General features: G+C 48.8%; 1 protein-coding gene across 1 annotated transcript in view; it reads left to right on the forward strand.

Moving 5' to 3' along the window:
- Positions 1-10,882, forward strand: part of MYO1H (myosin IH) — a 28,375-nt gene that overhangs the window by 12,493 nt on the left and 5,000 nt on the right. The window contains exons 11-26 of the mRNA XM_010295859.1: positions 97-164; positions 345-450; positions 985-1,065; positions 2,523-2,614; positions 4,004-4,098; positions 4,327-4,373; positions 4,603-4,683; positions 5,158-5,263; positions 5,531-5,648; positions 5,924-6,037; positions 7,000-7,076; positions 7,634-7,702; positions 8,312-8,396; positions 9,000-9,159; positions 10,070-10,153; positions 10,605-10,698. Of these exons, the coding sequence (XP_010294161.1) occupies positions 97-164; positions 345-450; positions 985-1,065; positions 2,523-2,614; positions 4,004-4,098; positions 4,327-4,373; positions 4,603-4,683; positions 5,158-5,263; positions 5,531-5,648; positions 5,924-6,037; positions 7,000-7,076; positions 7,634-7,702; positions 8,312-8,396; positions 9,000-9,159; positions 10,070-10,153; positions 10,605-10,698 (1,477 nt within the window). The remainder of the gene's footprint in view (positions 1-96; positions 165-344; positions 451-984; positions 1,066-2,522; positions 2,615-4,003; positions 4,099-4,326; positions 4,374-4,602; positions 4,684-5,157; positions 5,264-5,530; positions 5,649-5,923; positions 6,038-6,999; positions 7,077-7,633; positions 7,703-8,311; positions 8,397-8,999; positions 9,160-10,069; positions 10,154-10,604; positions 10,699-10,882) is intronic.

Consider the following 10,882-nt stretch of genomic DNA (forward strand, 5'->3'; position numbering starts at 1 on the left):
GAAGGATTAAAATTTAGGGGGAAGAAGCAACACGAAACATGGAGGGAAGAAGCATCAGCTGAAGCAGTGGTTACAGAGCAATGGTGTCTTTAACAGGATTCAACTCGGAAAACGGTTATCGGCCTGCTGGATATCTATGGTTTTGAAGTGCTGGACACAAACAGGTAACGGCTCTTCCTGAGGCTTGGGGTAGCCCATCCTCATGCTGGTGGGGGCATGTGCTGAAGCCCTTGAGCTTCTGTGTAGAAGTGGGTTGTTTGGCTTGAAGATAGTAGGTGGTGGTGGGAGAAGTGAAACTGTCCATGAAAGAAATAAAAACTGACGCTCACTTAACCACTCTGAAGCTTTGAGCAGTTCTGCATTAATTACTGCAATGAGAAGCTCCAGCAACTGTTGATTGAGATGACCTTGAAAGCAGAGCAGGAGGAATATGAACAGGAAGGAATAGAGGTAACTTTCTATTTCCCTCCTCCCCTTTTTCTTTGAACTGCCATTGCACTGAATGCTTTTGATCATCAACGAAGGCAGCATCCTGCTTTTTTCTTTTTTTTTTCTTTGCATCGTTCAGGTGGGAAGTATCAGATGGCCGTGGGTCTCGTTCTGTAATTCTTTTGCGGTGTAATTTAGCCTAGACTTAATTTGCATCCTTTAAGAAAGGAGTAGGACCTTCCCCGACACTCAGAGGTCAGCAGTGACAACGTCCCTGGAGAAATGAGGAACTCCAGCGGTGTAAGACCCTGGAAGATGGAGTGCATTTAATGTAGAGAATAAGAGGATGGCTGGGCTGCTGAAAGCAGGAAAGCTGCAGTGTGGGGTGATGGATCACTGTGCTGTCACTTTTCCCCAGCAGCTCAGTCGGTCCTAACTCGCTATGTTGACCTTCAGTGGGATTGGAGCCTGGCTCCAAAGAACTTAAAAATTGCAAAGAAAAGATCTTCTAAAACTGTTCTTCCTTTCATTTTTTTTTTTTCCCCCCTCTTCCAGTGGGAACCAATTCCATATTTTAACAACAAGATCATCTGTGACTTGGTTGAGCAGAAGCATAAAGGAATAATCTCCATTCTGGTAAGAACAGAGTTTGTGCTACTCAGATTAAAATGCCTGCCTGTACCCTGCTTTAAGGTCCTTTAATCATATTTTTTTTCCTCTGATTACGTGATGGGTTGCGTTGTTCAGAATGTCAACAAATAGACCTTGTAAACAAAGACCCAGAAGATCAATGTGGAGGATGTGCTTGCTAGAGAGCTGTGGGTTTCGGAGGCGGTATGCTGCTTCCACAGCATCTCCGAGTGCTTGAGAAGGCAGACCTGGGCCATTCTCCCCACTTCTTGCCGGGAGACACAGAGGAGTAGAAGGAAGGTACCTGTAGCAACCTGGCTGGCTACAGTCAGCAACAGCGATGGGACCCAGGCTTCTTCCGAGTACCGTTAGGGAGCCTGTGGAACAGCAGGACTGCTTCTCTATAGCTGCCTGAAGCCAGAAGTCCAGGCTCTTGTGAGGGTGAAAGTGGCCGGTTTATTCCATCGGTCTGCTTACGTGACTTGATGTCTGATGCATCAGAAGGGCTCAGCTACGAGAGGAAGCTGAGAGCTGCCTCCCTCCTCCTGAGCTGCAGGTCTCCCTCTTGTTTCCTTGCCCTTTAGTTGCTACTGCTCCTTCAAATACTTATCTGAAGAAGATCCTCTTCGTGCCTTCGGAGGGATGGCAGGAGAGATGGGAGAGGCTGAAGGCAGGTCCCTCCAGAGCCTTTAACAAGGAGCTTGTTCTGCAGTGCTGAGTAACGTTTTTCACGTCAGTTGAAGTGTGCAGCTCCACAGGGAGGAGTCTGAGCACACAAGCTAACTACCATGATGATACTCTCTTGAATGCAAACCCTGATTATTAAGAAATCAAGTAATCTTCCTGTAGAGACTTGTAGTTGAATTGTCCCTTGCCACCATCTCTGACATGTCCGCAAAGCTGAGAATTTTTATCACCTCGATACAGCAGGCAAAGGATTAGTACATCGTAATCCAGAGACAGTGCTGCTGAAGCTCAGCATTGGCTTCACCTTGCAACGGATTGCCCTTTCAAGCAGGGCTTTTCTACGCACAGTACAACTGGGGGAGCAGGAGGAGTTGTGTTTCTTGGGTTAGAACAAAGTATTCTGTAAGTTTGTCTTCCCTCTCCAACTCGATGATTCATCCAGACCAAGAGTCCTTTGGGTCTTTCCGGGTTTTGGTGTCTGATGATGTCATCTTTCTCACTGTTTAAAGGAACGACAGATAATAAAGGATGAGGCAGGGCATTGCCAAATTCAGAAGAAAAAGCTGGATTTTACTTAACTCGATTTATCTTGACAGTTCTACCGAACACAGATAAACAAAGCTCTAAATTTAAGAAGGAAATTGCTTGTATAAAATAGAACTCATCTCAAATTGTAAGCAAGCTCTTTGGCCTTGCATAACAAAGCTGTACTAAATGTTAGTGAGGAAGGAGTAGTCTGTTCAGAGCAGCGTTTTATCTGGTGTCTGCTGTTCCAGGATGAAGAATGCTTACGACCTGGTGAAGCGACTGATTTGAGCTTCTTGGAAAAGCTGGAAGAGAAAGTAGGAGATCATGCCCACTTCGTGACGTACGCATTTACACTCTGTATCTTATCACAGAGGAAAGTCTTCCCATCTCTTACCCATAACAGAGTATTGGGGAGTGAACAATTTTTGCTTTGTACCAAAGAAAATCAAGCTGCCCAACCACCGTCTAACGTTGTAATGTGCTACGCTGGTAGAGTATGACCTGGGATGTTGGGGAGGTGGTGGTGGGGATTCCTGTCCCTTCACTAGTGTGTTGCTGATCTTTGAGTCTGGTTTCATTCCACGGTAGAATTAGGGACTAAAGATTAGATGGCTTTGACACACGATTTTAGCCCATGAAGGCTCAATGGCTTTGGCCGTAGATGGCTTTGTCCCCCATTGACTCCATGGAAAGCTGAAGATATTGTGAAGAGGAGCCTAATGCCCTTAGGCTTTGAGGGGTACAAAAATATTTAAGTCCACCTTGCTGTGTGTGAGCTTTGAGTATGAAAAGGAAAGAAACATGCTCCTGCTCAGATCTCCCAGACGAGTGGCATTTTGTACCACTTTCGGGTTCAGTTCTGGTGGCAGATGAACACGTTGGCGCTGGGCTGTTCTGGCAGTCCCCAGTAGAAGCCTACCCAAAGGCTTTGACAAGTCATCAATTCAGAGTCATGCTGCTGAATTGTCACCGTTTCTACATCTTTAAAGCTCATCACAGCCAAGTGGAAAATTTGTAGCCAACTTCCTTGTCACCACAATGTGCCTTGATACTGTTCTGCTTGATGAAAAGCTTTAAATAGAAGTGCTAGAGCTACTTAAACAGGATCTGTACTTGGCAATGCTCTTGGAAGGGAACTTTGATGTACTACTGTGCTGTAGTGACACACAACTCTGCTGTTAGTGACTGCTTACAAAGCTGAAACCTAAACTTTTAAGTTGTTCTTTTTTTTTTCTTCCCCCTTCCCCTCCCCCCACCAAATCCTTGCTTTCTAAAATTTTCCTACTATTCTTGAAAATTTTGAATCCTCCTTTGTATTTGCTCTAAGGCAAAATATCTCAAACAATTCTTCCCCCCCAGTTTCATTTTGAAATTGAGGAAGCTGGTAATACTTTCCTCATGTAGGCGATGACAATGTGTTTAAATGAACGTTATGGGAAAAAAATCTTGATACTTCTGGAAGGGATGATCATTGCCAAGTCGCCATGGATAGGTCACAGATATTCTGAGGAGTTTACGGTAGCTGACTCCCGTTCTCTGCTGCTAGCTGTTCACAATGGACAGGTATATGATAACTTGACTATGGGTCGTGACTGTGTTAGAGCCATGTCTGTAGGAACAACCATTAGACTTCCAGCCGCTTTTTGTGCGGGTGACTTTCTACAAGCTGAGGAAGTCTCTCTGCTGCTTTTCTCTTGGTGGTTTGTTTGTGGTTCTTTTTTCCCCGCAGTCGCAAGCTTGCAGACCAGAAAACGCGGAAAGGCATTGACTGGGTGGATTTCCGCCTCCTTCACTATGCAGGAGAAGTCACTTACTGTGCTGTCGGTGAGTGTGGACAAAGTGCCAGGCTAGAAGTTACCTGAGCTTTTAAGCCAGCATGGCAGATGATAACTTGACGGGAAGATGAATTACAAAATCTGTGCCCTCTGAAGGTACTGTTACTTGGGAGTCTTAAACGTGAAAGCAGTGAGAATTTTGAGGACATAAATGTCCAGATTTTGTGCTAAAGTGTGTAGCCTCCAAAAGAATTAAAGCTTTTTTCATTTTCTTCAGGATTTCTGGAGAAGAATAATGATCTACTGTTCAGAAACCTGAAAGAGGTAAGAAGAAAAAAGGGATGCTGTTCTCATAAGTTACCTCGCTTGACGCAGAAGAGTTTTGCAGATGTGTTTAATCTCTGTAGCAAACAAGAACATACATTTCTCCTTAGCGATGTTCTTCAGGCACCGACATGCATGTCCTTACGGCCGTGCTGCTCGAGCTTAGAAGTGTCACGGTGGGAATAGCATGGCTGCTAAGCAAAGCAGCTTTTCACTCCTCCTGTTGCAGGTCCTGTGCAGCTCTAAAAACGGCATCATTAGAGACTGCTTTTTACTATCGGAACTAGACAACAGGAGGCGACCAGAGACTGTGAGTTTCACCTTTAGTCTTAACACCGAATATAAACTCGACTTCTGAAGTCTTGATTTAGCCACTGATCCTGTCCTTAGTCCCGAATTCAATGGGTTTTCTTTGCTGGTGTTACACCCCTGCTAGATTCCTGGTGGCTGCATGGTGGTGCCGCTAAGACAGCCGCTAGCAAAGTGACATTCCTTGGTGGTGTTATTAATGCACCCTTCTAAAACGAGCCCTGTGCCTAGCATCCAACAGTAGTTCGCTTCCGAAGGGCTGCCTTGCGTGTCCAGCTGCATGGCAGGGCTTCAAATATTCTGGCCAAGCACCATGTCCAGGTAGCTTATGACTGACTGCGCTTCAAAGGCTTTGTGGTACCAACGCGTATGTCAGCCTTTCACTTACGGTTTTGACGGGCGCAGGGGATGAGGTGACTTCAATCACTGCAGCGATGAGTTCCAAAGGTAAGAAGTTCTTTCAATGTTGTCTTAGGTTGCAACCCAGTTCAAAAACAGTCTGATGAGTCTTATGGAAATCCTGATGTCCAAGGAGCCTTCTTATGTCCGATGCATTAAACCGAATGAGAACAAGGAGCCTGGTAAGGCATTGGGCTGAACCCGCAGTTGAGATAAAGGAATGAAGTGAGGCAGACTTTCACATCTAGCTAGGTACAGCACATACATATGCTATATATGTGTGTGTGTGTGTGTGTGTGTGTGTATGTACAATTGTTGTAGTTAAGCAGGCAGCAAAGTCATCACCTTGAATAATTGTGGATTTGATTCCTCCCTTTGTCCCAATACATGGACAAGTGAGGGAGCTTCCACAGACAGGACTTACCAGTGAATGTGTGTCCTCACTACAGGGAAGTTTGATGATTATCTGATCCAACATCAGGTGAAGTACCTGGGCCTGATGGAGCACTTGCGGGTGAGACGAGCCGGCTTTGCATATCGGCGGAAGTATGAACTCTTCTTACAAAGGCAAGTGGAACCGTTTTGCCCTCTATCCAGGTCAACCCGCCCTCCCACAAGGGCTTCAGAGCAAGGGTTGTTTAAATGCCAAGTCCCAGAGATAGGAGACGTGGAGGGGTCTGTCAGCAGACACTTTTCTGCATCAAAGATAACCTTTGTACGTGTCTTCTTGTCTGTATCCATTTTGATCTGCTTTGCCATCTTCTGCCTTGAATAAAGCAGACAGGAAGGAGTTCCTCAAACATCAAATCATTTGCATTGATGTCTTGCTCTTACTCTTCCAGGTATAAATCCCTCTGTCCGGCTACCTGGCCACACTGGCATGGGCCAGCAGCTGAGGGAGTGGAGAGGCTCATCAAGCATATTGGTTACAAGCCTGAGGAATACAAATTAGGAAGGTAAACTTCCTTTCTCTGGCTTTGATCTCCGCGGGCCAGCTGCACGGTGCTTGCTATATTTGATCCTCTGTCCTGTCTGTGGCTGCAAACCACCATGTGGCCCTTCCATGGTGTGAACAGATCCCTTTAGCCTGGCTCTTGCTTGACCATGTGAACTGGGTGGACCTGCCTGGGCCCGCAAACCTGATGGCTTCTGATTAATGGCTTCTTTAAAACAGACCAAAATAACCTCACCCCAAAGGTATACAATGCACAGGAGCAAGGAGACGGATTTAAAAGCCCAGATGCATGAATTTCCTTTTTATTTTTACCTTTCTATTTCCGTGGAAGCTTGAATCCAGCCTAGTTTCTCCCATCTTTGGGTTAGGGGAGATGGGCTGCCTTGTTTCAGCTCCAGGTCTCCCTGCCTGCTTGGGCAGCCCAAGGCAACTTGCCTGTCTTAGGCCTGGGTTCTTTTTTTAACTGATGTTTGCAACCACTCCTGAGTGACAACCTTGTCCTCCCTGCTAAAGACAAGGCATGGGGCAAGGCAGGGCGCTCTGATGTCATCTTCAACCGATGGCTATCAGAATCCACGAATTAATGTCTAGGACAGTAGCTAAGACAAGGAAAACTGGATTTCACTGGATTTCGGCTGCTTGTCCTGAGCTCCGCAGCTCCTGGGAAACTTGCAGGGATCCCAGCGTTGAGAATCAGAAGTCGTGCCAAGGCAGAAATCTCCGCACTGCACCTTTGCAGGGCGGTTGGGACCTTGTGCAGGAACTGGTGTTTTGCTTCCTTCCCTCTCCCTGCCGCCCTTTGCCAAGCCCTTTGCACCCTTTCGGGAGGCGCCAGCTCAACGAGCCAAGAGTGGTTATGGAAGGGGAGGTGGCTGGTCAGCCTTGCAGCTGGGCTCTGAGCCTGCTTAGGGCAGCTGAAATGGTGGCTCACTGTGACTAAGCTGTTCGTGGTCTCTTTTTCAGAACCAAAATATTCATTCGTTTCCCAAAGACTCTGTTCGCTACTGAAGATGCGTTTGAAGCCAGAAAGCACCTGCTAGGTACGGTTCCAGTTCCCCTTATCTGCATATAGACTAAGCAGCAGATGTGTTTCTGGGCTCCAGGCTCACGGAGCAGATGTACCGTGGTGAGAGCCGAGGCCCCGGGTCTGCAGAGCTCTGGAGAGCCCGGGGAAAACTTAGTAATCCAGGGTGGGGAGGAACCACTAGCTCTATTGCTTGACTTCTGGATACACATCTCCTTTAGAGCTCCTCAGCCCTACGAGTGACTGTTGGTCCATGCCTAGATGCCAAAAGTACCTTGGGACTGGTCTACCACCGGTCTCGTCCTAGGGTTACCTGTTTGTACCTGCCTGAAATGCATAAATGCGTGGGGCTGCCGAAGGGCACGTCTACCGACACAGGCTACTTCTGGTCCCGTTGGTGTTTTGGCACCTTTGTTCCTCAGCTGGTTGTGCAGACCCTCCGGCGCCTTGGCACGTGGTGTCTGGTCGCTGGGGGCACAGCTCCCCGGATGCCGTGATCCTGGAGATGATCCTGGAGATAGGAGCAATGTCTCTGCTTTTTCTTTTTCTTTTTCTTTTTTTTTTTTTTGCCAGTTTCAAGACTACAGGCCAGATATAAAGGATGCCTTGGAAAGAGGGAGTACAAGAAGAAGAGGCAGGCAGGTACGGGCTCCAGAATCGAGGATGCTCTTCTTAAGGCTACGCTTTCCAGTAGGACTTGTGGCTTTGGGAGGTCACGAATCCATGTTGCTGCAGACAGGACTGTGGGTGTTGGGGTCGGGTGCAGGCGACAGCTGTATGAAGAGCATTCACAGAGGTGCCTTGAGTTCTGTTGAGCTCCTCGGACCATGTGCTGCTCCTGGTGTCACCCAGGCATCGGCTGTGCCAGCAGCCCTGCAGCGGCAGCACTCTCTGCTGTGCGTGTGGGGATGTTTTGGGGTATGGAGGAATTGCCCCTTAGCTGCTGGGGAGATGGACCCTCTGATCGCAGCAGGCAGGCTGATCAATAATGCTGCAGGCTCCAAGGCTGGCTTTCTGAGACGAGCTGCTTGCTGCATGCAGCACATCCCTGTCTTGGTGTTGAGCTCTACAGGGCAGGTGGTGCCGGACCAGTTATCGTGGAGAAGAAAATGTTCTAAACTTCTTACTCTAAAGATCAGCTGATGGGAAGAGCTGCAGAAGAGCCAGTTATAACTTCTGCCATGCGAATTTAAAGGATGGTATCGCACAGGACCTCTGATACTAATGCAAAGGCCCGATCAATTCTTGCAGCTATCAAGCTGGAGGCATGTTGGCGAGGAGCGCTGGCACGGAAGGAGGCCAAGAAGAGGACATGGGCAGTTCAGACAATCAGGAAGTAACTATCAGCGTGTGGTGGTCGTGGGGAGCATTGTGGGTGGCGGGTCACAGCCTGGCGATGGCCTCTGGACGGTGAGTCCGGGGTACTGACAGTACAGTGGGTCAAAACCATCTCCTTCACACCCATTTCTAAGCTATCGTTGTAGTTGGGAGGACAGTTGCCAAATGGGGTTGATCACCTGAAATGCCTGTCACCTCTTCATGGATTCTCTGACTGGCACAAATTCCTGTTGCTCTGCTCGTTTACACTGGAACAGAGGATATCCAGACAATCCTTTGCATGCCTGCCCATTCTCTTAGATATGGTCCTCTCTCTCCACTCCCTGAAACCCTGCTCCTGAATACTGCATTAGAAGTAGAGCTGATCTTCCTTTCTAACTCCAAAGCACTGTATTTTAGTCAACAGAACTTTGGGGGGGGGGGAAGTCAATATTTGGAATATTATAAAGCTTAAGGTTTCCATTGCTGTAACACAGGTGACAGTGTACCTGAGTTACCGTTGATGACCTGTTAGCCTGTTGTGTGCCTTCGGTGACTTGCCTCTCATTTCCGTTGATTTCCGAAGGTAACATATAAGTTGTGGTTCGGGTATTTTCTGTAGATTCATAAATGGCTTCATCAATCGGAAAAAACCCCTTTGCCCAGAGAACATCAAATTTGTGCAGCTTGTGCAGTACAACTACTTGATGAAGCTGAGAGACCACGTTCCAAAAAACGTCTTGGACAAGAGCTGGCTCCAACCTCCTTCCATCCTGGAAGAGGTGAGGGTTGCTGCAGGCTTCGGGAGAGGTGAAGATGGCTTCTGCTCTGTGGTCGCTGGTGTGCACACTTCATGTAGGAAAAGAGCAGTCATCTCCCGCTAGCTTGTCCTCTGTTCAGGCGTGATGGCAGAGCCTTTGGAAGACCCCTTGGAGCTCCTCTGTGTTTGGGGGAGGGTGGGAGCGGGAGGAACGGCGCTGTTTGTTCTCCAAGGGAAAGGAGGGAGCTCCATGCTTTTGTTTTAAGCAACAGGAAGGAAGATGCACTGACAGAAAAGCGGACTCATGAGCCCTACTACAGGCAAAATGAATCCCACGGTGTTTTAAGCTGGCAGCACAGACAGACCCGTAGCCTTTCATCCTGCCTGGGCTCCGGCGGGACCGGTAGCCTCAGTGCGTGAATCGGACAAACTCTCATTGCTTCCAGCAGAGCTCTCGTGGAGAAATACAGCTGCTGATGTTTCTTGTGGCCCCTTTGCTCCTGCCCGTAGCCTGGCTCGGGACTGGAGCAGGTCGATCCCACGCCGGCTGTGGCCGGTGCTCGGTGGGCAAGGTGGGTCAGGAAACCGGGAAGCTCAGGGGGAAGGTACGGTGAAGAGCAGTGCCGATGGTATGCTACGTGCGCCGTGCCGCAGTCTCGTCCGGGGGTGACGGATGGGCTTTGCTGCTTTTAGTACCTGCTAAGGACTCGGCTGCTTGGTGTTCCGCATCCTTCGGCCGCTGCTGGGCATTAGCCCTTCTCTGGCAGCAAAGCTCTTCCGTAGGTGGGGTCGGGGCTGGGGGAGCTCAAATGGAGGTGTGACTAGGTGTCAATAACCTCTTGCACCAGGCAGTATTCATTAGGACTGCAAAAGGAGCTGTTTGTACAGCTTCACCACTTTTTTTTTTCTTTTTTTTTTTTTTTTTAATGTAGACGTCTGAGATGCTACAGAAAATCTGCATTAGGAACCTAGTAAGGAAATACTGCCGAGGTGTTACTGCTGAGAGGAAAGTGCAGGTAATTAATATGTGGAATGCAAAGGTGCGAGTTATCACGTGCGCACAGCGTGTTTTATCTGCTCTCTGTGAACCGCCTGAAACGCAGGAGGCACCTTCTGACAGACCCCGCTCCTCTCGCTGAGCACACGCTCCCGAGGGGGGTGTTTCGCTGGCCCCTGCGACGCACGGTGCGGTTCTCCTGCAGGCACGTGGGTCTTAATCTGACCGCCTTGAAACTGCGCTTCGCCTAACTAGACAAGACCCAGAAATAAGAAAAATCTGTAGGACCGTTTAGTCCCTGCCCCCCCTTTATTTGGCGTAACGCAGGAATAACCCGAAGGCGTTGGAAGAAACGCAGCAGCGCACGAGTGGAAGGATGACATTGCGCAGTAACGGTGCCCGTGTTGTAACTGCTGCCGTCACCGACGGCGAAGCTCTCAGAGGGTAAAGGCTGTTCCTTCTCAAAACAGTTACAGCAAAAAGCGGTAGCAAGCGCTGTTTTCGGAGGGAAGAAGGTGGGCTACCCGCAGAGCATAAACCAGCCCTTCGTGGACACCCGACTAAGTGAGTACACAACAACAACCCCCCGAAGGGCCCGGCCGTGTCCTCCTTGCTCAGGAAACCTCTGTTTGACAAAACAGGTTCAGTTTCCCAGAGAGATTCCCATCCGGCCGAGGCAGCATCACCCGCTGCGCTTAGGCCCCAGCGTTTGAAGCCCCCGGCCCCGCCACGTCCGGCGGCACTAGGC

The sequence above is a fragment of the Phaethon lepturus genome, unplaced genomic scaffold, assembly GCF_000687285.1.
Source record: "Phaethon lepturus isolate BGI_N335 unplaced genomic scaffold, ASM68728v1 scaffold16311, whole genome shotgun sequence".
Lineage (NCBI taxonomy): Eukaryota > Metazoa > Chordata > Aves > Phaethontiformes > Phaethontidae > Phaethon > Phaethon lepturus.